The sequence below is a fragment of the Phascolarctos cinereus genome, unplaced genomic scaffold (assembly GCF_003287225.1).
Source record: "Phascolarctos cinereus isolate Bilbo 61053 unplaced genomic scaffold, phaCin_HiC Scaffold_5;HRSCAF=322, whole genome shotgun sequence".
Classification (NCBI taxonomy): Eukaryota; Metazoa; Chordata; class Mammalia; order Diprotodontia; family Phascolarctidae; genus Phascolarctos; species Phascolarctos cinereus.
In genome coordinates, this window is record NW_027555958.1 from 446,424,430 (window position 1) to 446,447,712 (window position 23,283).

Here is a 23,283-nt window from a genome sequence, read left to right on the forward strand (position 1 = left end):
ACTATCTGGCCCATCCCGGGTAGGCTGGCCAGCAGGTCTGTTCTCCGGGAATGCCCCCGGCCCGGACTCCATTTCCCAGACTCCCTTAGTATCCTAATGTATTCAGTGTTCACTGTGCCTGTGTATGTGTGTGTGTGTGTGTGTGTGTGTGTGTGTGTGTGTGTGCGCGCCCGTGTGTGTGCCTGTGTGCGTGTGCCTCTGCGTGTGTGAGAGAGACAGAGAGCGAGAGCAGAGTGTGTGTGTCTGTGTGTCTGTGTGTGCGTGCGTGTGTGAGTGAGTGTGTGCGCGCCGCTCGCTCGCTGGCTCGCGGGAGTCCCTCGGAGAGTGGAGGCTCATTCACTGATTAGAGCCGGCGCTGAGAGGCAGCACCGCTCCTTCTCTCACTCCGAAGCTCTCGCTCTGTACATGCGATCCCCGGCAGCTGGCGGGCTCAAACAGGGGGCCAGCCGCCTGCTGCTGCCGTTGCTGCTGCTGCCGCTGCCGCCTCTGCCGCCGCCGCTACCACCACCACCGCTGCTCAGCCGGGACTTTCCATGCCCCGCACTCACTGCCTTGCCTCCCTTGCCTTCTGAAAAGTGCAGCCGTTCTCCAAAGGAATTTCCACGGTGAGGACGGAGCGCAGAAAGGGTGTGTGTGTGTGTGTGTGTGTGTGTGTGTGTGTGGTGTGTGTGTGTGTGTGTACACAAGGGGGGGAGAGAAGGGAATAGCAGGGTTGCTCGGGAACAAGGCTAACTTTCAGGGGTCGGTCTCCTAGGGACCCCTGGGAGCCACACCATATCCGCTCCCTAATTCGCCGACTTCGCTCTCCTCTTTCTAACTTTCCACCTGGAGTTTGTCTTATTTTGTTGTTGTTTTGGTTTGGTTGGTGAAGTGGGGTGGAGGGGGGGGTGGGAGTGGGTCGGGGGAGGGAACTAAGACGTGGTTGTTGGCCCAGTGTGGAGGGTGAGGAGAGAGCAAGGGGAAAGGTGGCGGGGGGTGCTTTTCTACGTCTTTCCAACAGTCCCTTTTAACTTTGTTTGGGTTGGTTGCCAGAATATCCTCTCCCTCGGTGCTCGGGGATTGGGGGGGAGGGGGGACAGAGAAGGAAATTCCTGCTGGTCCGGAGCTCGGAAATGGGGAGGGCTCCCCAGAGATGTTGTAGTGGGGGGAAAGGTAGTATCAAAGGGAGAAAGGGATTCGTACCCGCAAAGCACAAAAGGAGCGGAGGGAACGAGGGATCGGGGAGCAAGGAAACAAGCCGCCAGCCGCCCGCTCCTGTGCAGCCGGGAGAAAGAGGGAGAGACACGGAGAGCGAGGGAGAGAGGGAAAGCTAGAGGGAGGGAGAGCGAGTTCTTTCGGGGAATCTCGGGCCCCTACTTGTGCCTGTTCACTTGGAGGCTAGAGGGGAGGGGGCGGGAAAGAGGCGGAGGAGGGCTGGACTGGGGAAGCAAGACTACAGGGGCAAAGAGGCAGGTGCTGGGGGAGGTGAAGAAACCCCCAGGCCTCTGTCGGTCGGTCCTCCCGCCCGGCTATCCCCCTCGGCTCCGCTCGGTTCGGCTGCGGTACCAGTCGGCCTTCCCGAGGGCTCCCAGGATTTTCGGGGGCTCAGGATCTTCTCCCGGAGCACTCTCGTGTGCCTGTATGTGTGCCTCCATGTGTGCCCGTGTGTGTGCCCGTGTGTGTAGTTATGTTTCCCTTCTGCATTGCTTTCTCTCTGACTTAGACTGAGCGAGACTTTGCCCGTCCCCGACTTGGAAACAAAACTTTTCAAAGGGCCCTGGCGGCTGCTGAACCAACGCAGTGAGTCCCGCGGCCCCTGCGACCTTTCCCAGGCCGCTTGCTCGCCGCCCCCTAGGCTGGAGTCGCGGCCCCAGGCCAGCCCACAGGACTCTGCAGGGCCCCGGCCGTCTCGGTCGCCCTTTGGGTTTAGCACTGAAGCCTTGTCCCTTTCCCGAGCCTACCTACCAGACCTGGGCCCAAAGCTTGGCGGTACTTAATGCCAAGCCGCCGCGCTGGGGGCTACCCGATAGCTTGGTCGCGGGGGCCACAGAGATAGAGGGGAAGGAAGGAAGCAAGAAGCAAGCCGGCCGGTCAAGGCTCTGGCACCCGGGTCAGTCGAGCAGTCGGAGCAGGGCTTAGCCTGGGGGCTCGGCTCGGCTCAGCCGGCTTGCTTATGGGGTTTAGGGGAGGGTGCGGCCCTTAGGACTGGGGCATCCCCAGCATCGGTTCTCAGGCTTGAATAAATAGATTCTTTCCCCTGGCTGGGGTAGTCAGCTTGCAGGTTAGCTCGTTTTCAGTTCTGCAGCACGCAGGGTCACCCCGGGAGCGGCGAGAAGGCAAAGATGCTGCTGCCTTCGGCTCGAGGTTAGGAGTGTCCCCTTGAGCTGCAGGCCGCCCGCTCCTCTGGAGATTGGGGCAGCGAGGGCCCGGGGTCCCCCCAGTCTCTTCCCGTCTCCCCAAAAGGCTTTCAACCCCGCTGGGGGGGGGACGTCAGGAAAACCCAAGAAGGGGCTGGACCAAAACAGAGGGAGCGAGTGAGCTTTGAAACTAGTCGAGCTGATGGTCTAGAGGAGACCCTCCCTCGGGACGCCTCACCCTTGCCGGCTCTCTCCTCACTGGCTTCCCTTTGCCGGGAAGGGAGATAAGAAGAAAAGAAAGCGAGAAAAGGAGAGAAGAGGAGAGAGGATAGCAGGAGAGGAGAGGAGAGGCGAGAAAAAGGATGGTAGAGGGGAAAGGGATATCAGAGGGGAGAGGCAAGAGCGGGGAAAAGCGGGAAGTGCCCCGCACTGATCATCTCTTCTGTTGTGAACTAAACCCACCCGGCGGCAGGGAAGACGGAGGGGGAGGCCCAGGGACTGGTAGGCAAGCGTCGGCTCTTCCTGCTACCAGGGTGGTGGGGGTCTCTGACGGGAGTGAGCCCTGGGGCCGACAGGCTGCTCCCACCTGTTTGCCCCTGCGCAGCCAAACTGGACTGCTGCCCCCCCACACTTCGGCACCCTTCCGCCCATCTGCCCATTAGTTCTTCCATTTATCCGTTCCTTCTCACCCTTAACCCCCTCCAGGCGCCGCTCACACCTTGTCTGACCCAGGGCCTGGGCTGCCATGGTTCCGGGGCAGAGGAGAGAGAAGCCAAGGGCGGCGGCTTTCTGTGAAAGGTCTGCGAGCCTTGAAGGGAGGCCGCGCCAGGGCAGGGCTTGCTAGAGCTCTCCTAATTCCTGGGGCTTCTAGCAAGGGCCTGCTTGACCAGTCCGGCCCCGAGCGCGGCCTTCCATTAGCTCTGGCCTCTACTCCGTGGCCCCTTGAGCCATTTCGTTTCGCAAAGTTGCAAGGTCACCATTTGGGTGCTGCTTTGCTCTTGAACGAATTTCTCCCTCCTTTTTACGAAGTTAGAGGTGAATGCTTGGGGGGAAGGCGGGAGAGGCAGGCCAGGGCCGCAGCATGAGCCAGAGAGCTGTGGGTAGGGTGGAGGTCTTTTCTTTGGATACCCAGTTGGTGGTTGTGTCCCTAACTGCTTTCTGAAGCTTGGGCCGAGCTTTCTGCGAGCCAGCGCAGGAGCCCGGCTGGGTCGGATAGCTCTCCCGGGGGCCACGGCTTGCACCGGCTCGGAGGCGATGTATCCATTCCCAGCCCTCGCGCAGGGCGGGTTTGGGCCCCGCCGAGAGTGAGGCAGAAAGCTGCCTGAGCTCGAGTCAGCTAGCCCAGAGCCCCGAAATGCGTCCGCCTTTCGCCTCCTTCGTGCTTGCGGGGGTGGGGGACAGAGGAGTGCGGGGCAGCTTGGGATTGCTTCGGGTCAGGCCGTGGAAACCAGGGGCTGCCCTTTGGGCGCTTGGGGACAGAAAGAATACTCTCCAGCCCGGGACATCTTGGAACTCCGCCTTCGCCTCCTTTCCTTCCCTTCCACCCTTCCACTCTCCTTTCCTCCCTGACTTCCTTTGGGGCCGGGTCCCCGCTCAGCCTCAGCGTTCTTTGTGTTCGGCCTCCCAAGTTGCCTGGGCAATTCGGAAAAGTTGGCTTTCGCCTGCGGAAACGCTCCGGCTACGTATTTGTGCCCTCCCTGCACAAGTCGCGGGCCCAGGAAGAGTTCGGTCGGGAGGGCACCCCGCTGGCACCTGTTGTGAGGCGGCAAGGAATAGCGGCTCAGAAAAACGAACGAAGGCCGCTAGTAGGGACGGACAGACGGACGGGAGGCCACCGGGAACCGGCCCGGGAAGGAGCCCTCGCCCGGTCCGTAGCCTTGCGGCGGCCCTTCAAGCCCGGGGCTGGCGGGAATGGGATGGGGTGGACGGAAGAGTGCTCGGCTCTGGCCGGCGAAGGGCGGCGGCAGCTACCGCAGTACCCCACGTCTTTTCGCTTCGGCCAGGCTGCCGGGGGTGGCGAGGAGGATTCGCAAGTCCTGGCCTGACCGACTTTCTCTCAGGCTTTGCTTTGGCTCTCTCTGAGCGAGGCGGGGAGTGGCCCCTGCCAGGGTTCAGGCACTCTCGGCCCGCCCTCCCATCCCGGACTTTCGTTGCCCTCCTCCCTCTGTATTTGCAGGCTGCCGTCTGTCCGACAATCAGTCCCTCAGGTCCCGCTGGGGTCCGGCAGTCGGACCACTCAATTAGGACTCCCTCTAACAGGGCTGTTTGCATTTCCTTTAAGCAAGCCCGGGGCCTGGGATTACCCCCTCTCCCACCAAAAGGAAAACCCAAGACCCCGCGTGGGGCGGTGGCGGCGGCAGCTTCCAGCCCAACCAGTCCTGGGGCTGGTGCGCCCCCACCGCCTCAGGCCCCCGTGATCGCCCCACAGTCTCTTTGGCTTCGCGGATTGATCTCCCTCCTTGTTGAGTTAATTCAACAAAGACTTTTTGCGATCGCTTTGGAGTTTGTCTGAAGCCGGGGAAAAGGGGCTGGTGATTTATTCGGTTGCTTTTCGATTTCTGTCTTCAGCCCTTCTTTCTCCTCCTTTCAGCGGGGATGTCAGCTGTTATTACTGCCTATTGATCCCTTTGCAAAGTGAGAAGTGAGCTAAAATTAATGTCAATTCCACTGCTCCGATCAATAGCGGGAGTTATTTTAATCTGGATTTGCACGAGGCGCTAAATTAAAAAGCGTCAGCATAAGCGTCCCTGCCCCTCGCCCGCAGCCCCCTTGTTTGCAGCCCCTCGTTCTCAGGCCCTAGTTCTCAGCCCCTCACTTTTCTTCCAGACCCTGGTTCTCAGCCCCTCGTTCGAAGCCCTTCGTTCTCAACCCCTCACTCGCCTTCCTGTTTCTCAAACGACCCACCCCCACACGGCCACCCAGAGCACCCCCCCACACTGATTAGCTGACAATCCATATTTTTTTAATTAAGAGGGTCAGTTAGTTTTCTTATTTGGGGCTCTGTATTTAAGTCCATGACATTTTGACATTAGGAGTGTATCAACTATAGATTTTCATAATGACTGCGGGCGGCTGCCTCAGCCTACTCTGCCGCCTCCTCCTCCTCTGCACAGTTTTCTGGGTGTGGGAGGCAGGGGTGGGGGGAGGAGAGAAGAGCCCTCCAAGCGGCTTCTGGAAAGTGCAGGGAAGAATTACAAACCCCAAACGGAAATGCTCCTGATTTATTCACGGTGTAATGAAGTTTGCAAAAGAATCCGGAATTAGGGGTGAGTGATTCACAGGGTCCTTCCTTCTGCTGAGCTCGACTTGCTGCCTCGGCCGCCAGATTACTAATTTATGAAACACGTTGAGCAGAAGGAGGTGAAGTAGGAGGAAGCCAAAAGAACTCGGGAATAAGGGTCAGTCCCGGGGTCATTTTCTATGGGAAAACATTCCCTTCCTCCATCCCCTCCTCAACGTGCGTTTGGTGTTGTCCATTTCTCCCACCCCTCTTGCCCAGGAGGGACCCTCCATTATTGCTTTTGACCAACCAAGTGTCCTGTCTGTGTCTGGTGTCGTGAAGGAAGGGTGGCTGTGAGCAGCGGAACACATTTGCCAGGCTTCCCTGGTTCGGTTTGTGAATATGCATCTGCCTTGAAAACTGCCGGCCGCAGGGTTCCTATCCTTGTCAAGCTAACCAGGCTGTCCTTGCCAGATCTTCCCTGCTTTGCTCGAACTTGACAGGAAAAGTTATTTAAAATTTGGAAGAGAGAAAAATCCGTTAATGTGAGATGCATAATCTGGTAATTTAGCAATGATGTCTGTAAGGAAGAGTGCCAAATGAGGAAGCAATCTGATGATGTCCACTCATTTTCACAATTAATAATAGTCATGGAAGCGTCTGGTACAGGATGGGAGAAGGAAATGTTATCATTAAGGCCAAGGATGGGATTTTATACCATTTGTTAACCGAAGCTCCTCCATTCAAGGAATACAAAAGGTTTTCCATTAGAAAGATGCTCTTTGGGCACGGTTTAGTTGCAGTGAGTGACTCTTTAGATTCAAAGGGCGTGATTTCTGGCAGCCTGGGGTGTTGGGTTTTCTTTTTAAATCATACGGTGTTGTTCGGGTGCCCTTTGTGGTCTTTCTATTAATCATATCTTTTTTGAAGCTAATAGTCCTCGTATTCACCTTATGCCATGCTCATTCCTGGTGTGTAGCCCTGCCCTGCATAAACGACCAGGGAAAGAATCTGAGGTGGCAAGAGCAAGCCGAGAATTGAAGAGCATCTTTCCTAACTCCTCATGTGCTTTAGGGGCCTCTGTTTGAACTTCAAACTCTGCCTGAACCAAAAACAGTCAGAAATTTGGTTATCATTTTGCTCTAAATGTTAAGGGTGGTTTTAAGCAGTTTACAAATCTATTTAAGTGAGTGCGTTAGTAACTAAAATTAATAATCTTTTGGTGGCTGTTGTTGTCCCTGAAAGACAGACACTTCCAGAGAGCATTGCCAAAGACACCCACTCTATTTTTAAATATTATTGAGGAGGTCAGGCACATCATGATAGAAAAGAGGGGAGGGGGGAAGGCTGTGTATAGACAGAGGAATACTCAAAATGCCAGTTGTGGGGAAGCTTCATTTGGGGGAAAAAAAGTCCTCGATAATATATAAAGTTGTGGGTTTGTGTGTATATATACACATAAATATTTATAATATACACATATACCTTATGTTGTCACCTGCTTACATATGTAACATGTATCCATTTAAATTCACAAATTCACGACATTGTGGGGGGCAGCAAATCGGAAGGGTGTGGTGTGTGTGTGTGTGTGTGTGTGTGTGTGTGTGTGTGTGTATGTTGGGGGGGGAGGGCAGTGTATGAAAAACAATTATAACCGCATCTGTTGCAGCGAACCAGCCCTGCCTTGGGTGGGTGGGGTACCAAGACAGAATCACTTTAAAATCTGGTATGTAAGGTGACCTCATTTGCCCAGGGAATATTGTATTTGGAGATTTTGTGTTTTTTTTTCCTTGCTGGGCTCAGGCGCATTTCACCCGGAACGTGTAGGGACCAAAGTCAGCTACGCGTACATCACAGTAAGTTGTCTATTGATTTTTCTGAATGAAAACGGTCGGATGCTGCTGCTGCCCAGTGACTCCTGAAGCCTGTGGTGTCTGTTCCCCAAGCGCCTGGAAGCCAGGAGGATGGAGTTGCAATCACCCGGGCTTTCCCTTTTTTCTTTTCCCTGACCTTCCTCCCTCCCCCTTTTTTCTCTTTGATGTCCCTGCAGGTCTTGGAAGGGGATGATTCCCCAGTAATCTTCCCTGCCTCGACCCCAGGTGCTGCTCTGCCTCCCTTCCTCCCTCCCTTCCAGGGAAGACCGTTTCTTGTCTGACTCCTGCCATCGAAAGAGACTCCGATGGACTTACACCGGGCAGCCTTCAAGATGGAGAACTCATCCTACCTCCCCAACCCGTTAGCATCCCCAGCCCTGATGGTCCTGGCATCGACAGCAGAGGCCAGCCGGGATGCCTCCATCCCTTGCCAGCAGCCCCGACCCTTTGGGGTTCCTGTCTCCGTAGATAAGGATGTGCATATCCCCTTCACCAATGGCTCCTACACTTTTGCCTCCATGTACCACAGGCAAAGTGGGGTGCCTGGCACCTTTGCCAACCGTGACTTTCCCCCTTCCTTGCTGCACCTCCACCCCCAGTTTGCACCCCCAAACCTAGACTGTAGCCCCATTAGCATGCTAAACCACAGTGGCGTAGGGGCCTTCCGCCCCTTTGCCTCCACTGAGGACCGGGAGAGCTACCAGTCGGCCTTCACGCCTGCCAAGCGACTCAAGAACTGCCATGACACAGAGTCGCCCCACCTGCGTTTTTCTGATGCAGATGGCAAAGAGTATGACTTTGGGGCCCAGCTGCCCTCGGGTTCCCCCAGCTCCCTCAAGGTGGATGACACTGGCAAGAAGATCTTTGCTGTTTCTGGCCTCATTTCTGACCGGGAGACTTCATCCAGCCCGGAAGACAGAAATGATAGATGTAAGTAGCAGTCCTGTGCATCCCTGTCCCCCTTCCCTTGGGTCAGCTTGGCCAAATGCTGGTGCTCAACAGGTCAGTAGTGCCTCTGGCATCCTTACTGAAGAGACTTGCTATCTACTTGCCTTCCTGGATAGCTGTGGGGTGTTGGGGCTCCTTGTTACCTCTCTTCAATGGGCAGTGATAGATTGTGGATTGAAACGTATTCGTGCAGGCAGGCGGGCAGGTTCCCAAGCCACCTGCTATGTTGTCCTTGTGTGGGAAGTATGCCTGGGGGGTTCTGGGCTCAGAAATGCTGGGGTCACTGGGAACGGAGGCCATGCTTGGCCAGGCCGTGGAAGGAGCTTGTGGACTCCCAAGGCCCTTTGCTGGCTTTCCCTTGGTTCTCTGGTCTCTGAATCTTTTCTGGATCTCTTCCTATCAGGCCACACCTAGCAGTCAGTATTCAGTCTGCTTCTCAGCCTTACCTTTCAGCAGGAGATTGAGTTGGGTAGAGAGCAATGAAGGGCAAAGGTTGGTCAACACAGAAGTCTTGTGATAGTCATATTCTCCTTGGTATCTTGGGGCTAGACAGCTAGCATATTTGTGGGAATGCCACGACAGACACAACAGCTCCTGAGGGTCTCAGGTGTGTTCTTGTGACCTTTAGTGCCCTCTGTGGGCACTGACTGTTTCTTTCTGGGGGCTGATAAACCAAATAGAGCCTTTGCAGGGGAGGGGCTGAATCCTCGGGTCCCTTGACTGCCCCGCCCCATCCCCACCCCCACCGCCCAGCAGAACAGGACTCTCAGTTTGGAGCTTTGGGGCAGTATGGAGACAGAGTGGCTTTCTGCCAGCCTGGGGAGAATTTATGAAGCGAGGGGTTTTCTTTCCACCCATCCCTTTGTTCTTGGATTTTGCTTTGTTTTATTTTCTTAAGAAAACTACAGCTAAGGTTTTCTTTCCCCTCTTCTCTACTCTATTCCCTAACACCACTCTCCCCCCCATCTCCCTACAGCCCCCCAACATGAATACCATTTTTTTCTCTTCACTTTATGATGCCGGGGAGAGTAATAGAGACGTTGCAACTCTCTCCCCTGTCGGCCCTGCTTCCTCTGGCTGTCTCCTTGAATTAGGCACTGTGTTAACTTCCCAGCGCTAAAAGGCATCTGCCTAAACCCAGCGTACCTTTTCAATAAAAGTCATCATAAAATCAACCTGCCTTGTAAATCCATCGCTCTTTGGTTTTGAAATATGTTGTGAGTGTGTCTTTTATGTCAGCGTCTGCAAGCCTAGGACCTTCCCACTTAGGAAGAAGGCTGCTGTTGGCGACAGCACAACTGTTAGCTGGGGCTTTCACTCACTTTTTCTCTAGCTCTTCTTACCCCCTCTCACTTTCAGTGACTCACATCTGGCTGGGCTGCTGGCTCCTCTTTCACTCTGATCTGGCTCTCTGGGTAAGCCTGCCTTATGTGATGTAGGGGGACTTTCCTGTTGTCCTTTTGGGTTTTCACCCTGAGTATTGGAGGAGAAGGCAGAGAGCTGGGGCTTACTTTCCCTTTGCTTAAAGCTGTCTCAGGTCAATGTGTGTTACGGCTGCCGTCTCCTTTCCACTAGCAGTCCCACTTAGAAATGAAACTGATTCAACTTGCTGCGGGATTGAGATTCTTCTCTTCATCCAGATCCCTAGCAGTCCTAGTCTGTCTCCCCCTTTTCTTTTCTTTTTTATCCCCAACCTCCATCAAGCAGACACCCAGAGAAGGCGAAAGCCTGTTAGTCAAGTCAGAACTCATAGATGTGGAGATCCATTCCCCCTGCGGGTGTCATAGCCATAACTCTTCCCTTGCCTGGTTTGCATTGTGTGTGCTGGTGCCTTCCCCCACGGAGATGGATACCTACCTCACACAGGAATACGCCTGGGTGGAGAAAAAATGAAATGAGGCTGTCTCCCAAAGTGAAATGGAATTCTGACCTTGAAATTAATGAGATGCTGATCAGCAGGGAGGGAAAACCTCTTCATTTTAAATTTAAGTATTAGAGAAACTGCAAGAACCCTTTCCCCTTAGCTTAATTTATGTTGAACACAGTCTTGCCTCTTCTAGAGGACTTTTCTCCTTCTTTCTCCCCCCCTGCCCCATACTAAGTCTATAGGAATGTGTGAGTGTAGCTTAGATGCACACTCAGATGGTTATATTAGCACAGAGGTGGGAAAAAAAACCCAAAAACAAAATTTAAGTTGGGCTTAGGGCTTGACCCAGAACATGATTTCTCTTGAGGAATGTCTGAGCAGAGAAGACCCTAGCACAGGAGTCTATAACTCCCTTGAGGGGAGCAAGAAGAGGGGGATGCCATCTTCTCTTGACCTTGTTTTAGGGAGCAGATCAGTGCTTCACTGTGGCCTCATTGGGGGGGGGATGACTGGTGCTTTTTTTTTTCAGAGGAATCTTCATAAAACAGGAGAAAACCTTTTTCTTCTGAGCAGGGTTGGAGAGGCAGCATGACAAGGTCTGTGGTGGCTTCTTGGCTCCTGTCATACTCTGATGGGGGCGAGAGGATTTATGGGCTGTTTTATGTAAATACATATTTAAGAGCCGTTAGAAAGCCTGATTATTCCCACTAGATGTCTTTCAGGCCCTCCCTACAGAACCTTTTTGAAATAAGTACCATTTCTGAGCTAGTCAAGGAACAGGGTACAAGAATGCCTCCCGGACTCAGCTGGAGCTGCATAGGTAAAGGTGGGGCCAGAATATGCTTACAGTGCAAAGAGGTAGGCTGCCTAGGCTTGGACTTGGCTGGCTGCTGGCCACAGAAGTATTTGGATTTTTCATCCTATGGCAACTAATTCTTCAGATAATTTTTCAAACTTGTAACCCCTTTGTGTTCTTTTCCAGAAAATGTAAAAAGTTATTTTTTATAATTCAAAAACAAGGACTACAACAGAATTCCTGCAGAACTATGGAGCTGGAGTTTCTGTGGACCAGGTTTCAGCTCAGTTTAAGGGTTTTAGGAGTTTGGAAAATGGGTTTTGTAATGGAAACCCTGGCATGACCTCCCATCCTGTGCCCAGCTGTGGGAGGAGATGTGAGCATAACTAGTACATGCCTCTATATGTGTCTAAGTGAGGTGGAAATGTACGTTTTCTTATATTTAAAATTGTTTTTTATTAAAATCTTCTGGTTTTACATTGCCTTCACTTCCAATTGTATATTTCCCCTCCCTCCCCGTTAGAAGCTATCTCTTCTAACAAAGACTAAAAAAAAGGAGGGGGGGGAGGCAGTTTAGCAAACGGGACCAGCATCTGATAGTATATGCAACGTTCCACGCCATAGTCCCCCTTCCCCCACCTCTGCAAAGAAGGGAGGGAGGTGCCTTTTCTCATTTCTTATTCAGGGCCAAGCTTAGTCACTAGGATAGCAGTGCTCATTTTCCTTTTCTTGTTCTCCCCGTTTACTGTCTATAGTCATTGTGGCAACATTGTAACTGTTGTTTTCTTGGTTCTGCTAACTCCTCTCTGCATCAGTTCATGCCTACCCATGCTTCTCCTAATTCTTCCTCATTACTGCTTTTCCTGGTACAGTAATATTTCCTCACATGCCACAATTTGTTCAGCCATTCATCAGCTGAAGGGAATCTGCTTTGTTTCCACTTCTTTGCTACTATGACAACCACCCAAAAAAGCATATTTTAGCTCATGAGGTATTCTCCTTACTCTTGGTTGAAAGCTGGACAGGAGATATATGAACACTCCAAAGTGGGGAATATTTCCATCTGCTTCCTCTCAGCCCTGGGATTTCTGGACCTCCCTTCATCAACAAATTCATTATTTTTGCTTTGCTAAGGTTTCATGGTAATGAAAAGTTATTTCCCTCTTCACAGGCTGCCCTAGCTGTTCTGGAGAGGGTGTGGGTGGGTCCTGGAAGGGGTATTAGCTCTGGCTGGCAGAGGAGTCAAGGATGTAGTAGGGAAGATCATTGTTGTTTGCCTCCACTTCTCAAGCTATTCTCTTTGACCTGTCTGAGGAAAAGTATGGTATGGGGACAAATGGTCGACATGTGTTATGAGGGACTGTGTGGCTGTTTCTGCCTTTTAAATCAGTGCATCTTTATCGAAGGATTCTACCTGGTGTTCCATGCCATCACCTCTATAGTTATTACCCACTCTGGATTATTTTGATAGCCACTGGGTTTCTTTCATGCTTGAGAGTTCCCCCCAGGTTGCCTCCTGTGGGCAGCTTCTTCCATACCCACATTTCTGTTCTGACTGCCTTCTTAACCCCAGGGCCTTTCTGCCCACTGATTCATTCTGACACAGTTGTGGTTGCCCAGTATATACCCTCTCTTCTCTTCAAATGTGAGTTCTAGTTCTCTCAACTGGAGCCTGTCAAGGATGTCAGGGCCGGGGATCAGATTTGGTGTGTGCGAAGAGCATCAGTCAGTTAATAAACATTTATTAAGTACCTACTATGTGCCAGGTCCTAGCTAAATTCATACAATGAAAGGTAAAAGACAGTTTCTGCTCTCAAGGCGCTCACAGTCTAATGGGAGAAACAATTGAGTTGATTATACTAGCCTGTCTTACCTTCACTTTCTTATTGCAACCCTAAGCAGGCAACAATTTTGTTTTCACTCCAGAGAAATCTTTGGGTTGGCTGATTCCCTTCACTCCCTTTTGCCTTGGCCCTTTTTGGGAAGCTGTTATTGAAATATCTCTTCAGGCAACCAAAGGAATGAACAGTCTGGGAAGGTCAGGGTGTGCTCCCTTTGAGCTCAACAGGCTATTCCTGGTGGCCCTTCTTTGTGCTGGCCTCAGAAGCAGCAGTTCAGAAAACGATTGGGTTCCTGGGGCCCCAGTCCCACCCAGAAGATGGTGGACTATGACTACTGCCTAGGTGGAGCTTGGATGGGGGGGGTAGCCAGACTGCCTCCTCTTCAGATCCTGAGTGAGCCAACCTGGGGGTGGTTATGCCCTGGACTTTGGGAAGAATGAGGGTCTCTGACAGCCCTACTTTTCAAACAAATAAGACTGGCCCTCATCTTGTTACAATCCAACTCAGAGCAAAGGCCTACCAGCCAAACTTGCATTCTTAGGCCCAGAGGGAGGGAAAAGGCTAGAGTCTGAAAGAGCTGGCTCCTCACCCCTACCCAATTGTCCTTCTCCTCCATGCGGGGGTGGGGGGGGTGGGGGGGACGACGACGACACAGGACCCTCAAGTACCCTATTCTTCCTCTGGGAGGGGGGCACTGTCCCCAATCCTTCTCCTCCTTAAGTAGGGGGATCAGGCCACAATCTTCCTTGGGGTGGGAAGGGGAGACAGCCCTCAATCCTCCTCAATCCTCTTCCCGGTGGGAGGAGGGCTGACTCCCAATCTTCATCGTTCCAGTGGGGGTGAAGGGGCCCCCAATGCTCCTCTTACTTCAGAGGTGAGGTCTGGGGGTTGAGGGGGGCAGAGAAAGAACTTCCTTGGTGGGTGGGTGGATTTGTGTTGCTCTCTCCCCACCCCAGGCCCTGAGACTCCCTTTCATGCTGTTTGGTTTCATTGTCTTGTTGGGATAAAGAAATGTTTGAACAGTTAAAGTGGGGCCGGACTGGATGGGAACGGTCCCTGATGGCTGCTGCAGAGCCATCTGGCCTGGCTTGGCTCCGGACTGCCTCACCCACCCGCCTGGTTCGGGGGCTCGCTAGCTCGCTCACTGGGCTGCGGGCAGGCCTGTGGTGCACGGCCGGAATGCCTAATCACCATGGTGAGAAAACGGCCTCGGCGACCGCTTTCTCCCCTTCCCTTCCAGCCCGCCTGCCCGCCAGCCTGCCGGCGGTCAATTGTCATGCAGAAGTGATCTGGTGGCCGTTTCCAGGAGCGGCTGCGCCTCGGCTGCCTGCCCCGCCCGGTTCCCCTCGCCTCTCCTCCCTTCTCCTGGACTTGCTTCCCCTCGCCTCCCCTCGCTTCTCCTAGCTATGCCTTGCCTGTCCTTTCTCCCCGCCTTGTTTTCCCTCGCCTCCTCTCTCTTCTCTTCCCCTCGCGGAAGGGTGCCTTGTAATTGATCGTTGGGGGGAGGGGCTGGGAGGACAGATGAGGGGCGAGAGGCGGGGTTGAAGGGAGGGACGCTTTTCTCAGTCGAAATATTTGCCCCTTACAGTCTGTCTATGCCCCTGGGACAGCTTTCATGTGGTTTTCCAACCCGCTAAGCAAGCTCCTCATCTTTCCACGGTGGACTCTCGAGGGCTGGCTCTGAGCTCCCAGGCCTGGCTGTGGCTGGCTGGAGGGCTGCAAGCCGGGCCGGGCCGGACCAGGGAAGATTCACTCTCTTGCGCTCGTTGGTTTCTTTCCCCTTGATGGGAGCAAATCTAGCGAAGCCGGGGACTGAAGAGAGAAAGAGGTGGAGAATAAGCCGGTGTGCCGGCCGCCGGGCCAACACTCAAAGCTTCCTCCTCCTTCCTCCTCCTGCTAAATGCGCTAGCCTCAATTTCTCCTGCAGTACTCGGGGGTCCTGAGACGACGGCCGAGGGCGATGGTTGTGGTCCTCTCAGGTCTCCGCGGACCTGGACGGCTGCGCGTGTATCTGGAGATGCCTCTCTCTTTCGGGCCCGGACGGTCACATCTTCCAGGGCTGGCATCCTTTCTCTTCAAAGCTTCCTCTTGTCATCTCTGCCGAAATCCCTAGGAGCATTTTCCCTGGACAGAGGCTGGGGAGGGGCTAGATTTCTCGGTAATTCGGGGCAGCCGAGTTTGGCCCCAGCCGGGCGGCTGGGGGTGGAGGGGTGGAGGAGTGGAGGGCTGGAGGAGGTTCCGGCTAAAGCGGAGCTGTGAGTATCTTGCCCCTCCGGGAAGCTCCTCCCTCAGCTTGCCCCAGAGGCCCCAGGTGGCTTCGTCTGTGTCCCCTTTTGTGTTGGAAATATAAAACACAGATTGCATCCAAAGAACAAGGCTAGTTCTTTCCCTTTTCCTTTATTTGTCAGGGAAGAGAGTACTGAAAATAGAATTTGAGTTTTACATGGGGTTTTCTGAAATGGGTAACCCTTTCAGCACACCTGTGTAAGACGTGTGCTTTGCCTGAATATACGCTGACCTGTGTTTTTCACATACCTGACATGTTTCCGGGGGACAAACAAGCTCTTATTAAGCGCCTACTGTGTGCTAAATGCTGGTTCTAGGACAACAAAGCATGAAATAATACCTACTTGTAAGGAGATACTGGAATGAGGCTTTTTTTTTTCTTGACGGTACATTTGGTAAAAAGGAATCCTGTCTAAAGCCCCCCAAATAAGACCTCCAAGCCGACTCCTAGCTAAACTCAACCTTTTTTTCTCTTCCTTCCAATAGTTACCTTCCGGTCTTTCCCCTAGTCATTTGGCTCCCTTTTCAGTAGCCTGGGCATTCTTCAAGCAGAACAGCTCTGGAGACTGGGGTGAATCCTTGCTGTGTTGCTGTGTGGCAGCTGGAAGGCTTCAGAAAGCCTGGTCCTGGGGTTGTGGCATTGGTGGTAGGACGGCCACTTCCGTGCCCATGGGTGTGTGCTGATGCCCAGACTCCCATAAGGTGCAGTGGGCTCTGGGGATGCTTCAGCACACACTCATTGCTTCTCTGAGGGTAAAGGGGGTGGGGGGATTGTCAGCAGGCAACTTCCCTAATTGCATTGCAGTCCTCTGTAATGTTTCCTGCAGGGCTCTGTGAGGATTGGACTGTGGAAGGAGGGGGTCTGGTAGGGGTCAGAACTAGTGAAAGGCTAATACCTGTTCTGCAGTCAGGCTAGTAGATGCCTAGATAATGGGATGCCTCTGTCCTTCCCTTCTCCTGGGGACTGAGGCTTTCCTGCTGTATAAAGATCTCATTTTAAGTTTCTCTTTTATTTTTTAACCATTGACCAAGGTGGTGTCGGCCACTCTGATGCAGTGTTACCAATGATCACTGGCACAGGCTCCCCTGGCAGGTCTTTCACACAGTCCTGGGCTGTGGCCAGATGCTTTTGTTAGGGAAAGGGGGAAGAAGGAGGTTTGGAAAAAGACTAGAAAGACAGCTTGAGAGCAGATACTTAGGAAAGGAAAAGGAGAGATATTATCATGAGGTGCTAAGGTCTTTTTCTTTTATGACTATAGGCCAAAAAAAACCCCTCTTGTTAAAAAGTGCTCTTTAGAGAGATGGACAAAATGTATTTCATAACTTAAAAAAATTTTTTTGAGCATTTAATCTCTCGTCTCTCTAGAAACCTAAAATGGAGTCAAGTTTCTTCCCAAATATTCTTCCCTCAGTGCTTCAGGCCCTGCCACAAAGGTAACAATACTGAGGAGATATTTTAGGAAAGGAAGATGTCAGAATCCTAGGGGAGGAAATCCTAAGGCATGGATGCTGCCTCACCCCAAAATGCACACATTTGGCAACCATTTTTCTCTGTGTGTTGACAGTGACTTGGAAGAAATGAAAGTCATCTTTGAGGGGAAATGTGGTATTTTGAGTACCTTCTGCTTAGCAGGAGTTGAGTCTCAGAAAGGCTCAGTGCCGCTCGCAAGGTGGGGCCTTTGGTCTGGTCTCTAGCGAAATCTAATCCAGTAAACCTGGGCATGACTCACTGGCCAAGTGTCATGTTCTTCCATTGACATTCATCTTCGATCCAAGGCTTATAGCTTTGCATCTGTCCTAGAGCGAAGAGAGACAGAGCTGCTGAGCACAGTTCATCCCTTCCTGCACCCTTCCAATTAGGCTTATAGAGCTACAGGTCTGTATTTTACACTCCTACAATGAATTCTTAGTTATTAACTAATCCTTCTTCTTAGATCAGGTCTCCTTTTACAGAATCATAGAATTTTAATGTTGCAAGTGGCCTTAATAGTTATCTAACCATATCTCTCTACTCAATCTATAACTGAAAAATAATGTCTTCATACATATTACTTACTCCAAAGTGGTTGTCTGGCCTTTCCCCTTTCAGATAGCTCTTATTGTTAGGAAGTAGAAACACCCAATCTTAAATTGTGCTCAGTCATTCCCCCCTCTCCCCCCACTTTGCTCCTGGTCCTGGCCTCTTGGGCCAAACAGGACAAGGCTGATCCTTCACCACAGGACAGCCCTTCAAATGCTGAAACACAACCCTCCTGTGCCTTCTGAGCCTTTTCATCTCTGGGATAATCACCTCTCATTAGCTTCTTGAACTGATCCTTGTGTGACAGACTCAAGACCCTTTACTTTCCAGGTTGGCCTCCTTTGGATTTTCTCTATCTTTTAAAAAAAATGGTGGTTCTGTAACACAAAACTCCATATGGTCTGACCAAGGCAGAGGACAGAGGAACTCTCACCTCTTTCCTAATTCCCAGAATCTCTGCCTCTCTTAATCACATCACACTGTTGACATGAACGTGCAGTCCACCAAAAGCCTCAGATCTTTTTCAGACTGCTGTCTAATCATGCCTCTTCATCTTATACTTGTGAAATTGACAGATTTCATCCTATGCGACTCAGGCAGGTAGGGGTCTAAGTAGATAGAGTGCTAGACCTGAAGTCAGGAAGTCCTGTTCAAATCTGACCTCAGGCACTTAATAGATGTGTGACTCTTGGCAAATCACTTAACCTCTGTCTGCCTCAATTTCCTCAACTGTAAAATGAGGATAATATTAATGATCTACCTCAAAGGGTTGTTGTGAGGGTCAAATGAGATTATATTTGTAAAGTACTTTGCAAACTTTAAACCTTAAACTTTGCAAGCCAAAACATTCTATAAGTGCTACATAGTTATGATTATTATTTGACTTTGTGTTCTGACCTGTCAAGATAGATGTATGACCAAAGCATTGATTAAATGCTTATTTTATGTATCTGGTAAGGTGCTAAGCATTGGGTATATAAATGCAAGCAGGCAAGACAGTCCAAGCCCTCAAAGACTAATAAGAGACAACAACATACAGAGAGAACTGGAAAAGGGGCAACATGGTGCAGAGTTTACCTGAAGATAGAGTCCTGGCCTGGATCTGGGCAAGATAAGACATCAGGGCCAGGGAAGCCAAGGGGCAGAGTTTCACTGGGAGGAGGGACTGAAGTAATGAATGGAGACTACTTGGAGGGGACATCCAGGAAGTGGCATGGATGCCTGGTACCTGGCAGGAGATAGTTATCTTGGACTCACACTGTCAGCCAGTGTTAACTCTGTCTCCCAGCTTGAGGTCATCTGCAAATTTAGACTTGATCCAAGTCATTGATTAAAAAAGTTTTAAATAGCGGAAAGGCCAAGCATAAATTCCTGAGACACTCCAATGGAGACCTTCTGCTAAACTAACATTAAAGCAGTCAGCAAATGCCTTGGCTCAGTATCCAATGAGTGGCTCATGCCATTATTTCAAAGTGCCCATGTCTTTCAGCACTAAGTTACTACATGGCTGGAAGCAGCCAGGTTGGGAACACTGCTCTCTGCTCCAAGTAGACCATCTCTAAAAGCTGGTTACATAGAGAAATTTACATTTGATCCTAGAAGTAATAGGAAGCCACTGGTGGGGAGTAAATGCAGTGACATGGTCAGACCTGAAGCTTAGGAAAATAGTTTGGCAGCTGAGTGGAGGATGAATTGGTATAAAACAGACAAAGAGACCAAGTAGGAAACTATCTTAGTAATCTAAGTGACAGGTAACCAGGGCCTTAACTTGGGATGGTAACTGTATGCTTCGAAAGAATGGGCTGTATCTGAGAGATATTAATGAGATAGAACCCAACAAGATTTGACAACAGATTGGATAGGTGGGATGAGTGAGAGTGAGAAGTAGAGGACACATTGAGGTTTTGAATCCAGGTAATTAGAAGGAAAGTGGTGCCCCTGATTTAACAGGGAGGTTCAAAAGAGGGGTTGGCTTGGACAAAAATATTGAGTTTTATTTGCATCATAAGGTTTTTTGAGACATCCCTCCCTCTACATGCCAAGATCATTCCAGTTTCCTTGAAAGATATAAACCAGAAACAACCCTATTCAACATCACTCAGATCATAAAACATCAGGTGAGGCATTAAATAGGGAGCTGCATGCTCACCATAGGTGTTCGCTGCTGTAATAACAAGCAGCCAGCCCAGAGTCCAAGTTGAAGAAAGATTTCCTGTGGACATTGGCACCCTCCAGTTGCTCCTGTTTGCAGATGACATTGTGTTGATTGCTCTGAGTCCTGGAAGATGAAGAATCTTCTGGAAGAAACCTGGATTCAAAGGAATTTGGGTTGACCATCCACACAAGAAAGACCAATTGGATGAAGAATGTCAATTACTTGGATTACACTATGTATTCTGATGAACACTTGATAAACCTTGTCAATCAGTATATATAATTTATCTATGTATATATGTATGTGTATATTTATGTATGTGTATATTTATGTATGTGTATATATATATATATATATATATATATATATATATTATATATTATATATATGGGACAATCCATACAAATGAAGGACACTTTGGGTCTAGGGTTGAACAAGAAGGGAGGAGCAGCTGGATTTTCTTTAAGAAATTGCAAAGTATCTTTGATGCCCTCAAGCTTCCTATGAAAGCAAAGATTCATATTTTTAATATCAACTTACTCTCAGTGTTGCTGCACAGTAATGAGACATGATATATACAATAGCCTCCACTGAATTAAAAATAAAGTGTCACAAAGAGAACAATGGGTGGGTGTGAGAAGGATAGAACAATGAACAGGAGCAAAAGATATCATATTGTATGATAGGAAGATGAGTTGGTGATATAGCAAAGGCAAAGCATAAAGGGTACCCTTTCAATGCCAGGAGGAAGTAAAGAAGGCCTCTAGCACATCAGCTAGACCCCACTGTGACATTCTTTAGGAAGGAGTTGGAGAAAAGTCACACGTGGATATATTGCAATATGTATCATTTAAGAGTTATCCCAGATGGGTGAGATTTTGGACCCATTTGAGTATTTGAGTTTGAGCTCCTACCAAAGATATAGTTCATTGTCTAACAGGCAATTGGTGATGTGAAACTGGAGTTTAGGAGAAAGGCTAGTGTCTCATCACTACATTGTCGTGCCTCAATGCTAGGTTAGCATATGGTTTCTGAACTGCTCATCTGTTTCTTCTTTCTGCCCAGGCGGTCTGTAGTAGAGTATATACTCTAGTGACAAAATTGCTTCTGCTTTTCTTTCCTTTGAAATTTGTTCAATTGCTTTCTATCACTAGCTTTAGCCCAAACCAAGCAGCATTTGTATTTCCCCATTTGACCCTTAGCCTGCAGATATAGTGTGGTAATGATCCTGATATGTCCCTCTTCTACTTGTCAAGGACACAGAGCCCTCTCAGGTCACACTTCTGCAGGGTTATTGGGTTTTGAAGCCTATGGTATAAGACTGAGTCCCTTTGCATTTTGCTTCCCGTTTGGTAGGGATCTGTCTTGTGAGAAATCTTCCATTTAGGACTCAGCTTCCAAAAGGAGCAAAAACCTTTGCAAGTGGTATTTTCTTTGTAATACCCAGAGCAAAATTCTTCCCCACCAAAGAGATAAGTGAATTCTATGTCTTGGGCATAGCTTCCTGGGTCTTGAAGGCATGATTTTGATTATTCTAGAAATCTAAAAGGGGTTTATAAATGCAGCAAGTAGGGGCCATCCTTTGAGGAATATAAATTAGTAGTGGCTGGGTTGGGCTGCTTCTTAGTGAGGTCCCCCCCCCCACTACCCTCTCCTTTTTCTGATCTCCTGGGCAATACACTCTGACCTGTTCAGTTCCATGATTGGGCTCAGCCGGCAGCCTCTCCCTTCCTTAATCCTCTCCACTCAGCATTAGGCAGGAACTCTGGTGTCTGTCTTACTGGTCTCCTGTACTCTTGAATTTTGGTAGGGCCTAATGATACAGGACCAAGGTCATTTTACAGACAGGGAAATGGAGTCTCTGAGAAGGGAAGTGACTTGGCTCAGGCTAGCTATCCAGACTGCTTCTGTGCCAGAGAAGTCAAATCCCCCTAACTGTGAATTCTAGTGTTAGCCTCTAAGTTAGAATGTTATGCTAAAATTCTGGTTAATCTGCTACTGGTAGAAATAAATGGGCCATTGGCAATCTCTTTGTGCTGTTGATATTGATGGGGGGAGGGTATATGGCATAAGATGTTCTGTAACAGGATTTGATTCATATTAGAACTCAGTCCTTGCGTTCTGTTCCTTAGATCCCAAGTTATATACTACTTCCCCCCTTTCCTGTATGTAAACAGATCTGTGAACCTTCCCCCTCCCCCTATCTCTGTGTCACAGCTTCCCCACATGATGGATGGATTGTCTCTGCTTGGGGAAGGTTCAGGACTGGGCAGGAAGGAGGCCTTGTAGGTTACTGGGGCCAGGGGAGGGAGGCTTGGGAGTTGTTGGCAGGGACTTGGCAGGGCTGAGGAGTTGGGAGAGGGCAGTCAACATTTGTGGGATCTTTGTATTAGCAGGGAGTTGGCAAGGTGAGGTTGGTAGCATTTGTGTGCCCTGTCTTGGGTATAAGCGGTTCGTCACTGTCCATTTCTATGGATGGGGAGGCTTCCCCAGGCTTTCTTCCAAGAAAGAAAGCCCTTTGGTGCTTATAAATATCTGCGGGTAGCTCCCTACCTACAGGGTGTCCCAAAAAAATCACCATTGCAATGTTGAATTTTCATAGCTTAAAATAGCACTAAGACTTTAGGGATATATTCTATGTTATGGGGAGTCAGGAAGGAGGAAAGATCACTAGGGTCAGAGAAGCAGCTCTGGGGGGAAGGGTCTTGGTTTAAATATTGGACCTCAAAGAGGCAGGACCTGAGCATTCCTAGTATCCCTTCTTCCATCTGGGCTTAGCCTGCTGTCTGCCTCCGAGGGAAGAGCCCCAGGTAGTGAGTGACCTGGGGTGGGTTGTCTTTGCAGATGGTGACTGTCTTGATCTCATCTCCCTGAGGACCCCACATGCCATGGATCTTGCTATTTAGGGAGATATCCACTGCAAGACTGATTGTTCTTTTTTATTTCTGAAAAAGAGAAAAATAAAAGAATCCAAGGCCTGGGTCCAAATGCTAGCGATGGTGAAGAAATTCTTTGGAGAAAAAGAAAGTGGAAGGTTGGAGCAAGAAGGATTGGAGAGGAGAGACACACAGCAGCGGAGGCAAGGCTGACTAATCAGCTCAGCTGCAGTTAGGGCCCAGCCTGCAGCTAGCTTCCTTCCTGAGCAGTAAAATTGAAAAAGAAAAAAAAACCCACCCAACCTTAGAACAACAAAAGTCTGGATGTGTGGGCTTCCTTCCTGACAGGCCAACAACCTAGTGGGGCTTCATTCAGTAGGTCAGAGCAGCAGCCACAGAGAGAAGAGGGGGTGGGGGAGGTTTAACCCTTCCCTAACCACAGAGATGAGATGTTCCCTTGCAGGTTCTGCCTTATTCCCCCCTTCCCACCCCTACCTTCTTTGCCCAGCATTCTTTGGGATAAGCATTCACTCCCATTTTGTCTTCTGAGTCCTAGAGAGGGCTTAGTCTCTAAGTGCCTGACCTTCCTTATTTCAGAGATGAGGAGAAGTTGGGTGATATTTAAAGTCCTTCAGTCATCTCTGGAAATGCTGGGATCTTGGTGCTCAGCTCCTGAGTTTCCAATCTAGTCTTTAGGTCATTGACTTTCTCATGGGGTTTAGCCCTCCAGCCTTCAGGCAGGAAGTGGTCCCCTGGGGTTGCAGTGGGCTGCTCCCTGAGCTCATTTCTGTCTGCAGGAAAGACTGGTGCTGCAGAAGTGGGGCAGGGAGGGGACCTTAGATTTGTTCAGAGGGGCACCCAAGGCTTGGGGCCCAGTCTAGGCCCCTTTCCTCAGTCTCTGTTCCCACTTTGGGGGCCTCTTCTGCTTCACAGTTTCAAGGCTGGAAGCCAGCTGCAGAGTAAGTCTTTTTCTGGGATGTGCCCTGAAACAGGTCAGGGGAAAGAGAAGTCACAGAATTTCCCTTCTTGAAATTTAAGCCTTATGAAAGGTTTTCTAGGCT

At 50.3% G+C, this 23,283-nt stretch overlaps 1 protein-coding gene across 2 annotated transcripts in view; it reads left to right on the forward strand.

Annotated features, from left to right (window-relative positions):
• The first annotated feature begins 424 nt into the window (after nt 1-424).
• RNF220 (ring finger protein 220) overlaps nt 425-23,283 on the forward strand; it is a 252,301-nt gene continuing 229,442 nt past the window's right edge. The window contains exons 1-2 of one of the 2 annotated variants that reach the window (XM_020987553.2): nt 425-605; nt 7,610-8,363. In XM_020987553.2, the coding sequence (XP_020843212.1) occupies nt 7,739-8,363 (625 nt within the window). In that variant the 5' untranslated portion in view covers nt 425-605; nt 7,610-7,738. The remainder of the gene's footprint in view (nt 606-7,609; nt 8,364-23,283) is intronic. The other variant, XM_020987555.2, reaches the window with a different exon arrangement.